General features: G+C 39.5%; 3 protein-coding genes and 1 long non-coding RNA gene across 5 annotated transcripts; all 4 read left to right on the top strand.

Moving 5' to 3' along the window:
• Positions 1-5,828: 5,828 nt before the first annotated feature.
• Positions 5,829-9,778, top strand: arr3a (arrestin 3a, retinal (X-arrestin); the record flags this gene model as incomplete). The annotated part of the gene is made up of 13 exons (XM_029448005.1): positions 5,829-5,836; positions 6,882-6,912; positions 7,036-7,096; positions 7,219-7,263; positions 7,363-7,553; positions 8,136-8,195; positions 8,293-8,369; positions 8,479-8,614; positions 8,749-8,833; positions 8,924-8,996; positions 9,112-9,249; positions 9,410-9,493; positions 9,724-9,778. Coding segments are annotated over exons 1-13 (1,044 nt in total), but the record flags the coding sequence as incomplete, so codon positions are not given.
• Position 9,779: 1 nt separating this feature from the next.
• On the top strand, positions 9,780-11,586 carry LOC115018930 (uncharacterized). Its single transcript, XR_003833427.1, has 3 exons — positions 9,780-9,916; positions 10,103-10,133; positions 11,090-11,586. It is a non-coding gene; the product is annotated as an uncharacterized LOC115018930 (long non-coding RNA).
• A 1,065-nt stretch (positions 11,587-12,651) lies between these two features.
• znrd2 (zinc ribbon domain containing 2) lies at positions 12,652-15,381 on the top strand. 2 transcript variants are annotated; one of them, XM_029448313.1, is made up of 4 exons: positions 12,652-12,781; positions 13,253-13,404; positions 13,513-13,597; positions 13,796-15,381. In XM_029448313.1, exons 1-4 carry the CDS (start codon positions 12,766-12,768, stop codon positions 14,230-14,232), a joined length of 690 nt encoding a protein of 229 aa, XP_029304173.1. In that variant the 5' UTR covers positions 12,652-12,765; the 3' UTR covers positions 14,233-15,381. The 2 variants fall into 2 exon arrangements, with proteins under 2 accessions (XP_029304173.1, XP_029304174.1); XM_029448314.1 differs by lacking the exon at positions 12,652-12,781 and adding an exon at positions 12,867-12,887.
• Positions 15,382-15,640: 259 nt separating this feature from the next.
• On the top strand, positions 15,641-17,935 carry fam89b (family with sequence similarity 89 member B). The gene is made up of 2 exons (XM_029448315.1): positions 15,641-16,236; positions 16,543-17,935. Exons 1-2 carry the CDS (start codon positions 15,988-15,990, stop codon positions 16,798-16,800), a joined length of 507 nt encoding a protein of 168 aa, XP_029304175.1. The 5' UTR covers positions 15,641-15,987; the 3' UTR covers positions 16,801-17,935.
• Positions 17,936-19,498: the final 1,563 nt, after the last annotated feature.

A 19,498-nucleotide genomic window follows, 5' to 3' on the forward strand; every position in this document is an offset into this window, starting at 1 on the left:
GCCAAAAAAGAGACAAGACACACAATATCACAGTTAAAGATGAATTTGACTGATCAAATTATTTCCCCCAAAATGTCTATAGCTATTACGATAATATTGTTATTGCAAATTCTTTAGTCCACGATTATTGTCTAGGGAAAATCTGATATTGTGACAGCTATATAAGCAACAATCACATTTAGGATCAAATTAAAAAACATATTTAAGTTTTATTTATTAAAACAGTCTAAAACTAATCTGCTTGATCGGATCTGTGTGGGTTTGATAAGATTTGATGGACAGCAGATTCTGATTCTAATACTGATTGAGAAAATATGTTTATGAGCCTTTAAACTGGACATAATCAGGTAATGAGTCACACAACAGAAGCGTGGAGATAGCCTGGTTCGGTTGTCTTGCAGTAGGCTGCGTCCATACGACCGTCAAGGAGCGAGAGCCGGCAGAAAGAGTGTTCGGGTGTGAACGCGTTGGACTGTGTTGGAACGGTGTTTTTGTTTTTGCCTGAAAAGGCCACTGTGGCACTCCATTAAACTCTTTTACTTAACAAACATCCTTCTCCTTCCGTCATTTGTATCTCAGTGAGAGCAAGGTTGTCTCACAATTTAAAATTAATGCAAAAAAGAAAAACAGATTTTGGTCCAGACTCAAATATGTCAACAACTGTAAAATGGATTCAGATGAAACTTTGTACAGGACATTTATGGTCCCCAGAGGAAGAATCCTTCCAACTTTGCTGATTCCCTTACTATTCCTCTGGTGCCACCAATTGATTTATAACCAATACCCTAAACTAATGTAACCATCAGCCATCTGCTAGTAAATGTTACTATGCTAACACGCTAAACTAACATGGAGCATCAGCATGTTAGCATTTAGCTCAAAGCACCACTGTTTCTAAGTTCAGCTTCACAGAGCCGTTAGCATTGCTTTAGACTGTTAGCATTGTTTCTGTCCATCAGGTATGATTATGTGGATGTTATGACTCGGACACAGGGAAGGAAGACTCGATTGCACGACTCCAGACACAAGGGTAAAGTGTAGAATAAACAAAACTTTATTTCCAAAAAACAACAATTTAAAACTCTCACAAGGAGGATATACAAATTTCTCTGAAAAGCACACTTCATGGAACACCGGTAGTTGCGCATGATCTCACAAGGATATGACCAGATGAACTGACACACGACAAGGGGAGACAGGACAATTTATACAAGAGGTGAGTGGGAACAGGTGGAAACAATCAGGGGTGGGGCAGACGCTGACGATGGCGGGAAACCACACAAAGACAGGAAGTAAACACAAGACATGACACAATGGAGGTGAACTCTACAAAATAAAACAGGAACACAAATCCAGAGTCATGACAATGGATGGATTTAACTAGTACGTTATCTCATATTATACTCAGCTAGCTTCATGTATTGTACCTCATCATCTTGTTGGTGTGAATAGTTTCATCATTGTTTTTTCTGGTTGTGACCTTGAGACACTCCACATCATTATTTGAGTTTGGTCTAAAAAAGGCTCAGCAACGTCACTCAGCTGGCCCTTAATAAAACCTCTCAGTCTACATGGGAACTGTGCCAATTTGGGCTTTCCTGACCGTGTGCTAACATGACACACTTACAAGACAAACACTACAAACATTATGATTTATTCAACTTAGTGGCCTTTGTTCTGAGTGAACAACAGTGGCCGAAGAGATTACGAATGAAGTGGATTACATACATTATGTAGACCGAGAGTCTGATTAGGTATTCGGATAAATGACAGTTTTCTCTCTGTTATTATCAGTTTTTAACCCACCTCTTTGTCAGTTTCAGTCAGATCAAACTAATGCAGCCTATTACGTAGGTTTCATAAATGTATTCCTCTACTTTGATGTCATTCTTGTATCCAATATTTTGTATTTGTATCTCGTATCCAGTATTTCAAGATCATGCTTGATATCTATTATATCAGTGATTATAAATTCCAAAATATTTGCTATCTTTGTCCCTCCCTCTCTTTTTATTTGTGTGTGATGTTCGTCATATGGTCATATGTTCATCAGGGAAATCCTTCTCAGAGGGAAGTCACGTTGGGTTTAGATTGATGATCAGTGTGGTGAGAGCCAGAGAAGCCACGCTGTTTCCAAGAAACAAATTGTGCTGCAGATGAAACAGTGATTAGTAAGGAGGCATTCCACAACAGATCACGAATAGGTGCGTACATGATGTTGCGAAGAATAGAAAGTTTATCCAACCATGGAAAAACGCTTCAATAGATAACCTCCCCCGCTTGAAGCTTTCTTTCCACATTACATCAGTTCAAAGCAACCTGAGAAACAAATAAGCTGATAAAGCTTTCACATAACATGTCACCCGGACAGCCCCCGTGTTTTGAACTTACACCTCAGTTAAACCGTGGACATTATTACAACACAGTGATCCCTTGCTTTGCGGGCCATCCTCGTGGCCGGACTCTGCTGGCTGGATTCCAACTAAGACCTTTTTTCATATTTTGATAAAAAATACAACAAAATATGAAATGATCTTGAAAGAAATATTGTCTAGTGGTCCTTGCTGAGACTCCAAATAATGACAGTAATGCTGTTTTACCCATCATTTATTCTTGTGGCATATTAAAGAACACATTAAAGAAAGCACACACTGCTGGTGCTGTGTTAAGAAACAATCAGGGAAGTTGCATTATCCAAATATCAGTGTGTCAGTGTCAATCGATGATAGAAGAATATTCACCTATCTGAACCATTACATCGTCAATAATCCCCGGACACATCTTCAAAGTGAAGAAACATTCTGCATGTGCTTTTTTAAGCATTTCACAAGACAGCATTTATATGACTGTACCAATGTACCAGTTGGAAAACAACAAACTTGTTATAATGGACCTGTCGGAGAGTCCGTGGAGAGGTCACCTAAGTAATCTTTGTAGTGATTCTGGATGATATCTGGCTGGTCCCTGGGACACGTTGAATAAGACTGCTTAATCTGATTTTGCCGCCGATACTCCCATCAACCACGGCGTAATGGGACTAGGAGCCTTTAATCTGCTGAGATCAGACAGAATACTGAGGATCTCCACACTGCTCCACAAAGACCTAAACATATTACACACACCTTTTATTTGTACCGTTTACCCTTTATTTTATTATATAAAACTGTTTATTTTCTGTCTATTTGCCCAGCAACACAAGCAACACTGAAACAATAAAATAAGCAATAAGGAAATATTCTTTAGACAACACAGTACGACTCATTGTTTAAATCCGGAGCAGCTCACAGATAGATCGGGTTAATTATAGCAGCTCTAAGTACTTTTATTACGTAAAAGTCAACCAACGTATCTATTAGGAAACCTCCAATGACAAATCCACAACATTTTGACAAAAAAAAAAACCTCTTAGAAGAGTTAACCCCAATTTAAAAGGCCTTGAACTTCATGACCCTGATTTATTCCAAATTAAAGGATTGCTTTGATTGTTTTGTTCATGTGTATGCCGATGGGATTACCAGCCTACTACTACCACAGCCATGTGGCGACTATGTAGTTGTATCTTTGCCAGTATGATTTAGCTGGCAGGTATTATTAACCCCTTTGTGGTCCAAAAAAAGCCATTTGCTGATTGCTTAACTGGATTAAGAAGCAAGAACGGCAGTAATAATGGGCAGGATAAGCCTGGATGATGCTCAGAGAGCGGCTGCACGTATAAAAAGGCAGATCAACTGTTGCAGACCACACTGTCGACTGACACGCTCTACCAAGCTCCCAGACAACTTACAAGAGGTAAGACCCATAATGGATGGCTGAATATAGTGGTGATACTAATGATGAATTACAGCTGTTGCCTTTAGCCCATTTAGAGCATGCTTTTACTTGGGCGCATACTTTTTATATTGTGCCAGAAACTCTATTTACTTTAAAATGGAAATTAATTAGCTATGTTATACCTTGGAGTTAAGTGCAGTCGTTCACAGGGAATTTTACAGCATACAATTTCTCTAAATGGGAGCTGTGAAGCATTTCTACAACAAATGTACATGAGAAAGATATGTTTGCTTCATGCTTGTGTCATGTTGTGCTGTTGGAGTTTTAAAGCAAGCTAAATGATTGATGATAAGGTTTCAGGTAAATGTGCTGATCTGACAAAAGTCAGAATTGCAAACCATGACGCTGAGCCAAAAGTGCAGGCAGATATCAAGTGAAGTAAAAAGCTTCAGATACAAGTTCCTCGGCACAGTTTAGGAGTTGTTGTGACATCAAGATTACAACCAGCGAGCTGAGCACTAACAATAACAGAACATGTATCCATTAATAAGTGATGAACATAACATGTAAAGAGGAACATTTCAACTGTTAAATAGCTTTAGTACTTGATAGTTAAAGTAGTTGCAGTAATAAAAATTAAAATAAGGAATAAGTGATGATTTAGATTTAGATGCTAAGCAATCGCAGGTTTCCCTTCAATTGATGCACATGTATTTCAGGACCACACAGTTGGTTTGGATTTTTCTTCCTTCTTGACCAAACAATTCTCCATTGTCTCCAGTCATGCAATAAATATACTCAACACAGCTATCTCCGTGTTGTTCCTGCAGAGTATTCAGAGGTCTATTCGCCTCTAAATTGAGGCAGAACTGCATGTTTTTAATTAATTCAACCTTTATTTAAATAGAATTACAATAAGAATTTTGAGGGCATGCTGAATTTTCAATGATGTCGAGATTACAATTAAAACAGAATAAACACACACACACGAAAATAAACAACCAGAAAGAACACGATTAAACACATTTACATTCAAGAGCGGAATAGTTTGTAATCATGGTTGAAAATTGAGCTATAGGTACAATTGTGTTAACTTATATTGCGTGTTGTAAATGCTTAAAGTGAGCAGCAGCAAAAAAAAAACTAAAGGCGGATTTCTCAAATTTAGCGTTTGCGTGTCTCGCAGGATTTATGACTGTCGGACAGATTTAACACAGAAGTGATATTCTAGGATTAAGAATAATGTATTGTCTGGGAGGCTCCTTGAACACAGACACTAAATAGTAAACATAAAAAGAGATGTTAAATATAATAAAAAGAATAAAATATTCAGAAACAGTAAAAAATATAAATACATACATTAAATAAAAACAATAAAAAGATTGTATTCAAGGCGCTTGGACATATTGCACGTGGGTGGGAAGCTGTCTGCTTGTGCGTGCTATAGGCAAATTGTAATTAAGGGTTATATATATAAATAGAAACCTATATGTATGTGCTGCAAAATGATCTATTAAGCTTTTATTTGAAGTAACAAGTTTATCAAAGTAAATATTTAGTGGAACTCACAAGTCAATAAGACTCTCAGGAGAGTTAGGATACCTGAGATGAAATTGAGAAATTGGCAAACCCCATTTTATCTTTAATGAACAATTAATGAAATGCTTTTATCCATTTAACTTTTAACTGTCCTTGAATAGTCCAAACAAGCCACAAGTCCGGCACTGCTGTTGCGTTTGAATCGAATGCGGTGTGACATAATCGTGTGTGCTGTGGAGTTTTGGTGAGAGGCCAGGTCTGTTGGGTGGAGGCTATTTGGGATAACGGATAAAGCCGGAGCCCTAACACCGATGGTGTAATCTTATCGCAAAGGATTAGCCTTCTGTACCCTCAAAACAAAACATCACTCCGGCTGCTAAGAAGCTGACAGTCGGTGAGGGATCACTGTCTTAATCCCAACATCTGACTGATGCTGTGACCTACCGATAACCTACTGCTGCTAAAACTGTCTTTTCTTCCTTTTCTTACAACTGAACACGTCTGAAGATCTTCCAAAGATGGCAAAGTAAGTGTTGTTTTTCTTTTCTTCTTTTCCTTCTGTCACCCAAAGGTAGTTCATCAAATCAAAATCATCAAAACCTGTAATCTCTTTAAAAACGGGTCCACTTTGGAGATGCAGACTTTGACCCGGGTCAGTCAACTCCTAGAAGTGAAGAATAGTTTTAAAGTATTTATTTAAGGTTTGTAAAAGATTAGTCGTTTGATGCATTGGTTCCAATGTGGACTCAGACATTAACACTGCTATTTAAGAAACACCATTGACACACCATTAGTAGCTCCCTCACCTGGGACAGCCTCTCCATCTGGGCTTGATAAGGTAAAGCTGCTCCACACTTAGCTGTTCCTAACTGGATACAAAGTAATAAGGGATTACTGGCCCTTCTGCTGCTTGCAAATGAACCCACATTACCTTCAGAGTTTAAAGATAATCATTATTTTATGTGGATCATCCAGACTCAGTCACTCAATCACAATAGGTGCACTCTTATTCACAGTCACAAGCGACTTACTACGCTTGCTGTACTATTACACATCCATAGTTCTGCAACTGCATTCAACTGTTCATGAATATGTGCCAAAGTTTCTTTAATATTGCCCGAGTGTAAATTAAAAGCAACATTAATTCACAGCAGATTCAAGAACATCCAAACACAGATTAAAACAAGCATCATATAATATCAAATATAGCATCAACTTTAAGAACTCAAAGAAAGTCACGACAACTACACTCACACACACACACACACTCACACACACACACACACACACACACACACACACACACACACACACACACACACACACATACAGACACACACATACAGACACACACACACACACACACACACACACACACACACACACACACACACACACACACACATACAGACACACACACACACACACACACACACATACAGACACACACACACACACAAACACACAAACACAAACACACTCACACACACACACACACACACACACACACACAAAACAATAAAAAGTTGTCAGATAGTTCTAAAGTGGAGTTTCTCTCCCTTTTTTCACAGGGTTTTCAAGAAGACCAGTGGAAATGGAGGGGTAAGTCATATTTGTTATGGATTTGTGTCGTGGTTTTAAAATATATTTCATCAATGGAAAATAAGAGAAACATACTACATGCCACACTATCTGCCAACTGTTGCCCTTCCTTCTGTCTGACAGGTCACACTCTACCTGGGGAAGAGAGACTATGTGGACCATGTGGAACAAGTGGAGAAAGTTGGTACGCCCCTTCTTCCGTGTGTGTGTTTGTATGTGTGCGGCTGCGGCTGCGGCTGCGGCTGCGGCTGCGGCTGCATAGTGAGGATGATAAATATGGTATCGTCTGCTCTATTACCTTCACAGATGGTGTTGTAAAGCTGGACACTAAAGATTTCGGAGACAGGAAAGGTAACATCAAGTCCTGAAAAACAAATCCCAAGTTGTATCTTTTGGAGATGTAAGACATTTTAGTAAAATAAAGATGAATCTACTATTATGTGTTGACAGTGTTTGTGCAGATGGCATGTGCCTTCCGGTACGGTAGTGAGGACCTGGATGTGATGGGCCTGTGCTTCAGGAAGGACATCTGGATCCAGCACGTCCAGATCTACCCTGAGAGCCACAAGCCCACTCTGTCCGCCATGCACGAGACCCTGCTGAAGAAGGCGGGAAGCGACGCAAAGCCTTTCACTTTTGAAGTATGACAACATGTTCAGATACAAGTGTGAAGAGTTTCAGACCTCAGCCTGTTCAAGGACACAATATTTATTTGGAATATTGTATAATAATAATAATAATAATAATAATAATAATAATAATAATAATAATAATAACAATAATAATAACAATAATAATAATAATAATAATAAATTGTATTTATAAATTAATAATAATGTATAATAATATAATAATAAAATATTGTACCCTTTTACTACTGACTATTCAATAGGTAATAAAAAAATGTAAAAGCTCAAACTTGCTTGATGTGCAGCGAGGGCCATGGAGGATATTATTAATCTTAAAGGGAATTTAAATGGTTTGAAATAGATCACTGTTTCTATATAGTAATTCAATTAAAAATAATTCAGAGCATACAAAATATAATAACAGTGTGCCATCCTTTAAATCACATGATAACTTTTTTTTTTCATAAGAACATTTTGGAATAAGAAATGGAGACCTTTTGCCAGAAAAGCTTGATTGAATATAATATCTGAAAATAAGCTTATTTTGTTAAACAGATTAAAAAAAAAGTTTCAAATGTTCTTTTTTGTCTGCAGATTCCCAACAACCTGCCATGCTCAGTGTCTCTGCAGCCTGGACCAGATGACCAGGGGAAGGTAAACCTTGTGCTAACCTCTCCACGTCCCAGACCCTCATTGTGGAAGCAGGTAAGTTTGTTGTTATGGCTGCTAATGTTTTATTTTTACTTTGCAGGCTTGTGGCGTCGACTTTGAGGTCAAAACTTTCCTCGCCGATCAAAAGTCCGACCCTGATGAGAAGATTGTAAAGAAGTTAGTATGCTTTCATTTTCACTTTTTCACCATCATTGTTTTTACTTTTTGTCTTACTATTCTGCCTGACTGACATTTTCTCTACTTCCTCTGTCCCATTGTGCCCCAGGGACACAGCTCGCCTTATTATTCGTAAAATCCAGTACGCTCCATCTCAGGTTGGCGCCGGGGTCAAGGCTGAAGTCTGCAAAAGCTTCATTATGTCCGACAAGCCTGTTCACCTAGAAGCTTCAACGGAAAAAGATGTAAAGTGTAATTTTATTGCTGTTCTAAATGTTAATGTTTCCAGAGTGAGTTTAAATGCAGACTGTGACGACGTGTTCCCTACTATACCACCATTACTCACCACTAACTGGTTGCTTCCTGGTTTTGACCACAGCTCTACTTCCACGGAGAATCAATCCCAATAAAAATAAAAATCAACAACGAGAGCAACAAAACAGTCAAGAAATTCAAAATCACTGGTGGGTACCTCTAAAAACAGACTTTCAAATAGATTTAATATGACTGTTACTAAGAGGATAACATAATTGTGTGCTTCCTTCTTCTCGCAGTGGACCAAGCCACAGACATCGTCCTCTACTCTGCAGACAAATACACCAAGACTGTTTTCAACCAAGAGTTTGGGTAGGTGTAGAGAAAACTGACAACCACAGCACAGATCAAGTATCACAGAAGCAAAACAAGAGCATGCAGTTTGGTATGTTTATGTATGGGTTTGTTTGTGTTTTATTCTCCACAGAGAGACAGTGGAGTCCAGCAGCACCTACGAGAAAACTCTGGCTATCACCCCCCTGCTGGCGGACAACAAGGAGAAGAGAGGGCTGTCACTGGACGGACGACTGAAGGATGAGGACACTAACTTGGCCTCCACCACTATGTAAATTCACAAATAGAGCAGACAGACTAAAGCAGGATTAACATTTAATTCATGTAGCTTTTATTGGCTGTCCATAATGTCGTATAATAACTTTAAAAGGACAATTAACGGAATTAAACCTTTTAATCCCTAAAATCCTTGTAATTCCTCTTCTCCGCAGGATGCGACCGGGTCTAGAAAAAGAGATTTTGGGGATCCTGGTTTCCTACAAGATTAAAATTAACCTCATGTTGGACGGAGGAGGGTAAGTGTCTTATCTTGGTTAAGTATGTTCGGTGCAAAGATAATTCATTTACTAAAAATGATGACCATACTAAAACCAACTCTCTCTTATCGTCATGTAGTCCTGCTGGGCGGCCTCACTTCCAGGTGAGTAAAACTTACTTGCAATCACATCCCAGCACATGCAGCCAAATTAACAGTAATTAGGAATCACCTGTATTGCTCTGATTGGCTGGTTTGTTTTCTCTGCAGTGATGTCACAGTGGAGCTGCCATTGAAGCTCATGCACCCCAAACCTGAAGGTGTGTTTGAATAACTCTCTACAATATCTTACAGATACTAATGCACCTACTAGCTTTTCTAATTATGTCTTCCTCTCATCCTATTATTTTCTTCCTTTCTCATCAACCTATCACATTTAACAGAGTAAAGATGGCACATAAGTGTAAGTATAAAACCCCTTTTATTGTTGGTCCGATCACCTAGAAATCATATTACTGAGATTTATTGTATAAGTTGACAAGTAAGTAGAACAATTAAAGTGACATTTTTTACATTAAGTTTTGGTTTTCAAAAAATAAATAAATATTGTATATTATATTATATCATTTTAAATGTTCTTCTCTTTCAGTGTTTTGAAAGAAGACTCTCCATTAGTCAAGGTAAGATTCATACACAGTTTGAGTGGCTGTACACAACCCTGTAAATATATTTGTTCCATAGTATGCTTTGTTTTCTCTGTGTGTACATGTGTGGTTATGCATGTTTATATATATATAGGCCTAAGGCCCAGTCGTCTTTATCATTGCTTAATCTCTGTCAAAAAATCACAATAAATAAAAAATAAAAAACATTCTCCCAGGGCATTAAAAAACAATTGCAACACTACATGCTTTACCTCTTACCTGTAGAGCTATTTATCAATCTAGATTGTTTTAGTGTGAGTTGCTGGATATTAAAGATATCTGCAGTAGTGCTGTCTGCCTTCTCTCGAATATAATGAAACTAGATTGTAGGCTACTTTGCTTGTGGTACATAGGCCTATTTGAAAAAACTCAACAGCAATGTAATTTTCCAGAAATCGTGTCACGGTTAGTGAAGATAATCCACAGACCTTGTTGTGAGCAGTCTCATGTAGGAATTATTCTCTTTCTACGTGTCACTGCGCAGAAGGAAGTGCGGATCTACTCATTGAAGGCTTGTGCTTGTGACAGTGCAGAAAAGATACTTCTCAGCTGAGCTGTAACGTTAGCTGTAACGTTAGCTGTAGGCCTAATGTTAGCTGTAGGCCTAATGTTAGCTGTAGGCCTAATGTTCGCTGTAACGTTAGCTGTAGGCCTAATGTTAGCTGTAATGTTAGCTGTAACGTTAGCTGTAATGTTAGCTAGCTCAGATGAGCTGAGGAGCCTCTTATCCACGAGTAGATGCAAGCTTCCTTCTGTGCGGTAAATATGATAAAAAGAAAGTAGTTCCTACATGAAACTGCTCACATCAAGGTCTGTGGATTATCTTGAGTAACCAGGTCATGATTTCTAGAAATAGACATTACTGTTGAGACTGTTATTTCTGTCCACGTGGTAGGTATTGTAAACTCTTGTTTGTGTTTTCTTCTTCCCAGAGAGGATGTCACCCTGGAATTGAGAAGAAACGCACATAAAGACAGGAAGACAACGAGGGGAAGTGGCACTAAACAAAGAAGAAGGATGTGACTGGTGTAATGAACCCATATAACATACCTGAGTAACTGAAGAGAATGAACTTTTCAACACACCAACGACATACAGATGTGACAGTCCCCTCGCAGATTGTTTTGTTCTTGTCTTTGTTGTTTAATAAGGTCATTTAGCTGTAGAGGGAGGATTCTCACTGCAAAATAGTATCTGACATTTAGAGACCAATGATTTCTGTAGAGCCACACATACCGTGTACAAAAACGTTTTCACCTCACTTCAGTGGGATGGGAACTCAGTTTGAAGACCATAAAAGCTGCTTTGGTGTACATTGGCACACTGATCTCTTATTTTGAATGACACCTTTCTCTTTCTGTGAAATGTATCCGATTTATGTTTTTGATTTCAAGTAGAATAATCCATCATTCAATAAAATTATTGTTAAAACAAACTTATTGTGGTGTGGGTTTTGTTTGTGTTTCTGTCTCTGCTTATTGGAGGCTTTCCGTTTCTCTCTCTGTGATACTGAAACATCCAAACGTAGTCTCTGTATGTCAGTTTCTCTACATCTTCATAGTGTCCCAACTCGGACTCAGTTGTTTTCAGCATTTGTGAGTTTATAGTAGTTATTCAGAAGGGAAAAAGAGACATTTTGAAACTAAGTAGTCCAACTCCTAAAAAAAAAGTCATATTTCATAATAATAGATTGGTTTGTGATATTTAAATTATTTCAAAATGTATTAGTTTGAAATTTTCTGCATGTATTAATTTAATAATATATTTCTACGACTGCTATCGTTATAGTAAAAGTTAAGATTAAATTTGGAGTCACTTTGTCGCCAACATAAGTAATTAGTATTGAGATAGAGGCAAGTAAAGATAACTAGGATAGGTAGCTGCCTTCTAAAAACTCAAACTCAAATATTATCTTACTAGAATCAACTTTTTATGCTTTAATAATTATTACACAATTAATGGATATTAGTGGATGGATAATGGATATATGGATAGTAATGGATATTCTTTCGATTTGTTCAAATTGCTTGCTTGTCATAACAATATAAAATAACAATTTGTCAAAAATACTACAAAATGGGAAGTTTTTGTTTTCTGCTTTCCCCAGGCAACTTAGTCAATAGTCATTTTTGTGAGTCCAACAGTAAATCAGGTAATGAAGATAGAACCAATACAACAAACAAAAGAATATCTGATTTGCAGTTTAGGCGTTTTTTTAAGTATGTTTGGTTTGGTTTCAATAAATGTAATGGCAATAAAATCAAAGAATAGATTAGAAATCTAATTATTCTTTCAGCAAAATCTCAATATTGCCCCCTGGCATTCTGTTTTTTTTTTTTTTTATTATTGTGATTGACTTGATATCATGTATGTGTCTTCTTAATATTTTTAAAAAGTAGAGGCCAGTGTGAAAAAGTGTTGAGGACAGAAAATGGCTACTTGTTTTTATGAGAGCTTGTGGATTTATTACAAAACTTTTTTTTTTCTGGACATTGTTTATCCAGAAGGAGGCAGTAGAAAAAGGAAAAGAAACCGTAAAGCCTCAAAGAAGAAGAAGACACTAGACGACTCTGACGTCATCACGCACAACGTGTAGCACTGAAGCAACATGGCTCTGAATGGAGGTTTGTGAACTTATGAGCTTTTAAGCAGGCTAACTTTGACATTTCTCACATTCACCTGTGCTGTTGATAAATAACTATTTTCTTGGACGCATAGGCATTGATTCTCGTGTGTAATTTTGATTTTACTAAGATTTCTTTCGTCACCACCGTTAGCTGACGTTAGCCCGGTTGGTTTGCTAGCTAGCTTATCATCACTTCCTAGCAGAGCACTGCGGCAATGCTAACCACGTAACAACGCAACGAAAACAAAGTGGTGTATAAATGTTTTAATAAGTGTAAAAGTCTTGTAAAATATAATGAATATAATAGACAAAGAGCTAACATGGCGAGGCAACATACACACACGTTAAAGCAGTGCTAACGACTGTTTCTATGTGTTATTTATATATTATTTGTGATGATATCAGTGCAGTAATGTTTGTGTAGGTGGGATAAAGTTTAATTAAATCAGCACTTTATTACTGACTCCAGATGATAAGGACTTTGAGTGGGAGCCTCCATCAGATGCAGAGATGAAGGTAATCCAGGCTCGCAGGGAGCGACAAGACAAAATCAGCAAGCTGATGGGAGACTACCTGCTCAAAGGATACAGGATGCTGGGAGATTGCTGTGGTGTGTGTGGGGTGAGTGAGGTGGATTTGTATACTGTGATTGTGGTAGTGCTTTAAAAATGTACAAAAGGTGGAGGCCTATAACACTAATGTTGAGATAAGTTTGTTTTGTGTTTCCAGACAATTCTTCTCCAGGACAAACAGCAGAAAATCTACTGTGTCTCATGTCAGGAGCTGGACTCTGATGTTGACAAGGACAACCCTGGTATACACACACTCGTATTTAATGCACATGAGTAATAAATACACCAGCTATCCTATCTCTTTTTGTCTTCTGTCCACTTCCCACATATTGTATTGTTTTTTCTGTCCTTTCCTCCATCACTGCGGTTCTTGCCTTGAGCCTTTTGTAAATTCCCATGCCTCCTTTTCTCCCTTTCTCCCTTTTCTCCACTGCCTTCAGCTCTGAATGCGCAGGCAGCATTGTCCCAAGTGAGAGAGAGACAGCTTGCAGCCCAGACTGCTGCAGCGCCCCAGGCCCCTGAACTCAATGAAGGCCCCAGCACCAGTCAGACAAGTGTGTCAGTTCCTCAGCCCAGACCAGAGCACTGTGAGGGAGCTGCCGCGGGGGGAAGAGCTCTCCTGCCTCCGCCTGCTGTCCCTTCTCCTTCAGCTCCTGCCCCCACCCCAGTCCTTCCACCTACTCGCCCACCAGTTAGTCCACAAAGCCCTGTCCTCCCACCTGTGTTGCAAGAAGCTGAAGATGCTGTTCTAATCAAACTACGCTGGGCCACTAACCAGCTACAAAATTCGGCCTCCCTGGAGTCAAGTATCCAGCTCTGCAGCCTCATTGCCAGCTGTGCCAACTCTCTGCGCAGCCTCAAGGAGCTCAGCCAGTAACCATCATGGAAAAGGTTGTAACCCTGGATTAACGGGAACGCTGTTTTTTCTTGCTTCTGTCCTGGAATACTGACTCTGGTTCGCTGCTTTGCAGCATCTCTCTTTGACTGAATCCTTGCATAGAGCTGAATTCAAAATTGGTCAGGAAATGCACTTGAAATAGGATTAAAATGTCAAAAGTTCACAAATTGCTCTTGAGTTAACATACTTATATGGCTGGCAGAAATATCATGTTACATTGTTTCATAATATGTTTAAGTACAAATGTTTGAACATTTGACTGTTTTTGTCAATTTGTAAGTTATGATATAATGATAAGAACTGAACATTTCTTAATGCACATTCATCATTGGTATGAATTTAAACCATCTGGCCAATAAAACAAAGTGCTTATCTATATTCTACAGTAAAAGACTGCTATTGTATTTCCATATTTGGTTGTCTTGGAAATGGCCAACAAATTGACATCTGGAAAAATTAGAAGAGTTTTCCGATTGGTTGTTCAATAGTATCCAGAAAATGATGTTGGTTTGTAAATTGCAACATTCAAACAAAAGCTAAAACCCCCGTGCACGAATGTCTGTATAATTGTGTGTCTGCACAAGCAAGAGTGTAATGTGCTGATAACCAACATACTACTAGACTGCAAGTCATCAATTGAAATGTATAGTCTGTTGGTCCTCTGATCAGAGGGTCTCTAGTTACTGTTCAGTCTGACATTCAGATGGTTTTCTGTTGTCTCTGACCCTCTGGTCATGCAAAGATTGTCATTTTGTGCAGGCAGTGTGGAGGTTTTTATTGTAAATATATTTGATATATGATGGTGACGATGATGGTCATGTGATTCAGTGATGCTCAGATGAGACGTTCAGGAGTCAGGCTCATAATTCTTCATTCATTTAAACCATCTAGAGCAAATAAACTGTGCACTGTACAGCAATAGACAGCACTTCATATTAGATAAAAGCCAGCTTCAGTGTTGTTCAAGGCAGTTAGTTTTCTAATTATGTACCTGAATAAAGCTTTGCCTGATCAGGAGTTCTGCAGTTTGTTTCTTTCCACAAGAGGGCGCCAAATGCAAAACTCTGCTGTAAAGATACATTGAAAAACGCTGTATTTAAACAAGTACCAATAAACTTGTGAATTGCATTTCTGTTTAAAATGTGTCCAGTGAATTGCAGTTTCATCTGCAGCCATGCATCTTTGTCTCGACACACGTTGCCACTTCCGCTCTAGGAATTACATTATCGACACATTTATTTAGCCTTTTTTTTTTTAATGTTCATTTAACAATTTACCAGTCTTCTTAATCATCATCCTGTTTAGGATGTCAGAGACTTTGTATTGTGTGTAAACGTGGCTCAGCAGAAATCCAGTTAAAAACCCCATTGACAGTCTCCCTTTCCCCCCCAAACACAGACTGTAGCGGGGCGTGGCGCGCTCATTGCCGGGCGGAGCCGGGGGATGTCTGTCGGTGAACTCTCCCACACAAAGGAGAGGAAACAAAACAAAGCCAGGAAGCCTGACATTAACTCGCGTCCAGACAAACAGATCAATTGACTTGCTTTTGTCTTTGAAAAGCCTTGTTTCAAGACTTGGGACACCGCTGCTGCTGCTGAGAGAGGAAAATAGCACCTTTGGGTGATGGTGAGACAGCATCTAGACTGTATGCGCATTTGAAAGTGATCTTTCCTGATTGATCCATGCAGAAAGTGTGGCGTTGCGTCTCGTGCTGAGTCAGCTGGCCGCGTCGTGATGAACGGGAGTCGGTGCAGCGCGGTGGCCTGTCCCGGGGGCGGTGTCTTCTCAGGGCTGCCGCCGCTGCCCAAGGGCCTGAGCGGCATCCTGAACTCCAGCGGCGGGTCGTGGCGGGACATCGAGAAGGTCCACAGCAAGAGAGCGCGCATTCAGGCCGACATCAGCCGGGGTGGCGGGGATGCGCCGCGCGGTCACGGCAAACCAGGCGGACTGGACGCTGCTCTGGCTCTGCTGCGGAAAGAAATGGTGAGGTGGTCTGCGAGTACCCTGCCTTTGTCTGCCTGTATGATATGTTCTATGCAAAGAAAAACCTGCCCCTTTCTACTTCAAACAAATCTACATTTAGGCACTTAGATGAGAATTAATTTTGTACAAAATAAATCTTAACTCCAGGTCCACTTACTAGTCACTTTTACCCCAAGAATTTGCATTACAAAGTTATCAATTATTGGAGTGTGCTCAGTTGCCTTAGGGTTGTTCATCACCTCTAGCTCTCCTCATTCGTTGTATAATCTTTGATGTCCAGAACAGATATTTTGTATTGTGCAACAGGTCGGTCTGCGTCAGCTGGACATGTCTCTGCTGTGCCAGCTGTGGTCTCTCCATGAGGCCATCCAGGAGTACAAGGGCTCCTCGCTTCTGTCCGAGGCCTCGCTCACTGCTGATAATGGATCCTCTGAGGAGGACGATGAAGATGAGGAGGAGACAGGAGTTCCCTCACAGCCTCCATCCTCTTCCTCCTTGTCTCTGCCTCCACCCAGCAGCAACTCCAGGGACCAGTGGATCAAAGACTCCTTTCATATTCCCTGATGAAGACACACACACACATACGCACACACTCCATGTGGAGACACCTTAACGTTCATTCTTACTGCACCATTAGGAACCATTTACACTAGTTTTTATGCATCTCTTGTCCAGATTGTTTTTCTGGCTGTGGGCCAATCTGGCAGCGAGACAATAGCTCTGTAATACAGGGTGTTGACTGGCTGCTTATCAGTTTATAATCTTGCACTACATGGGTGTTAAAATAAGACAAGAAATCAAGACCGACAAGTGAGACCAGATGTTATAATTGTTTTTGCTCTTTATTGCATACTCTGCATGCTACTACATGCTGCTTGCTTGTCATTGAATCTTAGCTAGGAGCAATATTTCTTAGAATTATTGTCGGGTCTTATTCCACTTTTGATGCATCTGGTTTTCTGATGATTTCAGACTTTAAAACTCGCTGTTCTGTAAATCGAGTAGGATAATCTTTCATTGCTCAGTATCCTCTGCCACTTAGTGTCTTGACTGAAGAACAGAAGTGCTGTCTTCAATAATCTGTATTCTCTTTATTTCTATGAGCATTTGACACAGTATATGCATTTTCTGACCCAAATATGAGGAGGAATTATTTTTGAAAAAATGTATGCACAGTAGCTTTTATAAGCGGTATCGTCGGCTAAAATTTTGTCGGAAATCATTTTGTTTTACATTATGTGTGCTGCTGTTCTCGGTGAGGCACCTCTCTTCATTAAATACAGTTATATACTGTATATTGATATAAATGTAGCTTCATGTCGCGACTTCCCCAGTCCAAACTCATGACAAACCTGGGGGGGGAAACAAGGCAAGATACAGGAAATGATCCCAGTCTGAAGACAACACATATTCAGATGTCACTAAAGGCTCATCAATCATGAGTTGTTCAGTATTATTAGAATCAAAGCAACTCCTTAATGCAATGTTAATGTTTTGTCACAGTGGATTTTCCTCCTGTGAATCAGTGCTGTTTTTTTTCTCGCCCAAATGATTAGAACTGTATATGTGCAAATGACTATCAAACTCTGTCTGCCCCGCAGAAACATTTACATAGTCTTGAATTGAATCACTTGTCTAAATGACTCTTTTTGTATCTTTCATCTTAAAATAAAACTGCAGTGTACACCGCAGACATGCACAGTGTTTCTGTATTTGAATTGAAAAGGTAATCAGAGGATGATATTGCAAAATGTGACCAACAGGGGACACACTGTCTCCAGTCCAGAGAGCTCCTCCACTGGGGTCATGTTTAAAGCAGCAGCAGCAGCAGAGTGGGGGAAACCATTTGCTGTGTGTGGAGCAGGAATGAAGGGCTGTGACGTTTTGAGTAGACAGTCTAATGCTGTTCTCTATTTATAATCGACATATGTTGTGGTTATTGTTAGAATCTGCCCGTCTGTCTCTCTGACAGTCTAAGTGACGCGTTTAGCTGCGTGAGTCCATCTCTTCGTCACAATGCGTGTCTTCTCACTTGCTTTCTTTCTCTGCCTCTTTGTCTTTTTGTTGTCCATTTATTGTCAATTTCTGTTATTATCACATCACATAGTTACTGTAAGCGCTGTTAGATTATTACCGTGAGTGATTATTAAAATAAATAGACGTCGGACTAGAGGTCAGTGCAGTGGATGTCCGCAGGGAGAGCTGGGGAGGCTAGGCGTTGCACTTAAAGGATTACTTCACCCCCAAAATGATAATTTGTGTATCTGTTACTCACCCTGTGTTTACTTAAACTTGTTTAAATATATATATATTCTTGCATGTCTACACAGTGAATGAAGAATCCAAAAATGGAGTAGATCCTTGATGAATTGAAGTAAATAGGGGCTGCGTTCAATAACAGAAAAAACGTTTACGAACTCTCACGCAACTGGTGATGTATAATCCAAGTCCCATTTATCCAGTTGTATGCTCGCTGCTACCCAAACGCATGTATTTTTGATAAAACCTTATTATTAAAACACTTCCACATAAAAGGTGTCATGGCGGGTACTGTTCGCTGTTGTTAAACACGGCCCCCATTTACTTCAAATCATCAAGTATTGTCTCCTGTTTCTCGATTCTTTGGTCACCGTGGAAGCATGCAGGAAAAACAAAGTTTTCTTCTCGACTTAGAGGTACCACAGGGTGAGTAATTAATACAGAAATGTTGCTTTAAGTATTTCTTTAAGATGTTGACACTTTAATGTTAGGATACAAATGGCTGTGTTAGATTAAAAGCATACAATATGTATTAGTAATAGAGGTCTGTTTATTGAACACGGAAAGCTGTACGAGCTTCAGGTACTGAGACCAATAATGCTCCTCTGAGTATTGGACACACAGTGTAATATTAGATCAACTCTGAGTCATGAGAGAGTTGTTCCCCCTGCTGCCTCCCTGCACTCCTCCACCCCAGCTGCCTCTGTCCATCCATCCATCCCTGTTCCTCCACCTAAAAATACACTCCTGCTCTCACTGAGGAAAATCCCTGTGCCTTGACCTAGCTTGAAAACACACACACACACACACACACACACACACACACACACACACACACACACACACACACACACACACACACACACACACAGAGAGACTGCCCCCCTTCATGGAAACTATTCCTCTGTAGTTAACTGGACGAAACAGACTTTTCTGGAAAGGGCTGGATGACGCAACTGAAACTCAGGAAGTGACTTGAGTTATAACTATGAGCTCACGATGT

Source organism: Cottoperca gobio, chromosome 14 (genome assembly GCF_900634415.1).
Source record: "Cottoperca gobio chromosome 14, fCotGob3.1, whole genome shotgun sequence".
In the NCBI taxonomy this organism is placed as follows: Eukaryota; Metazoa; Chordata; class Actinopteri; order Perciformes; family Bovichtidae; genus Cottoperca; species Cottoperca gobio.

Bases quoted from the DNA above. Each gene is read 5' to 3' on its own strand.
- znrd2 (XM_029448313.1), top strand. The intron at 13,405-13,512 runs GTGAGTGAGGTG...TTGTGTTTCCAG, and splicing joins ATTGCTGTGGTGTGTGTGGG to ACAATTCTTCTCCAGGACAA. The intron at 13,598-13,795 runs GTATACACACAC...CACTGCCTTCAG, and splicing joins TGTTGACAAGGACAACCCTG to CTCTGAATGCGCAGGCAGCA.
- fam89b (XM_029448315.1), top strand. From the start codon at position 15,988: ATGAACGGGAGTCGGTGCAGCGCGGTGGCCTGTCCCGGGGGCGGTGTC. The intron at 16,237-16,542 runs GTGAGGTGGTCT...ATTGTGCAACAG, and splicing joins CTCTGCTGCGGAAAGAAATG to GTCGGTCTGCGTCAGCTGGA.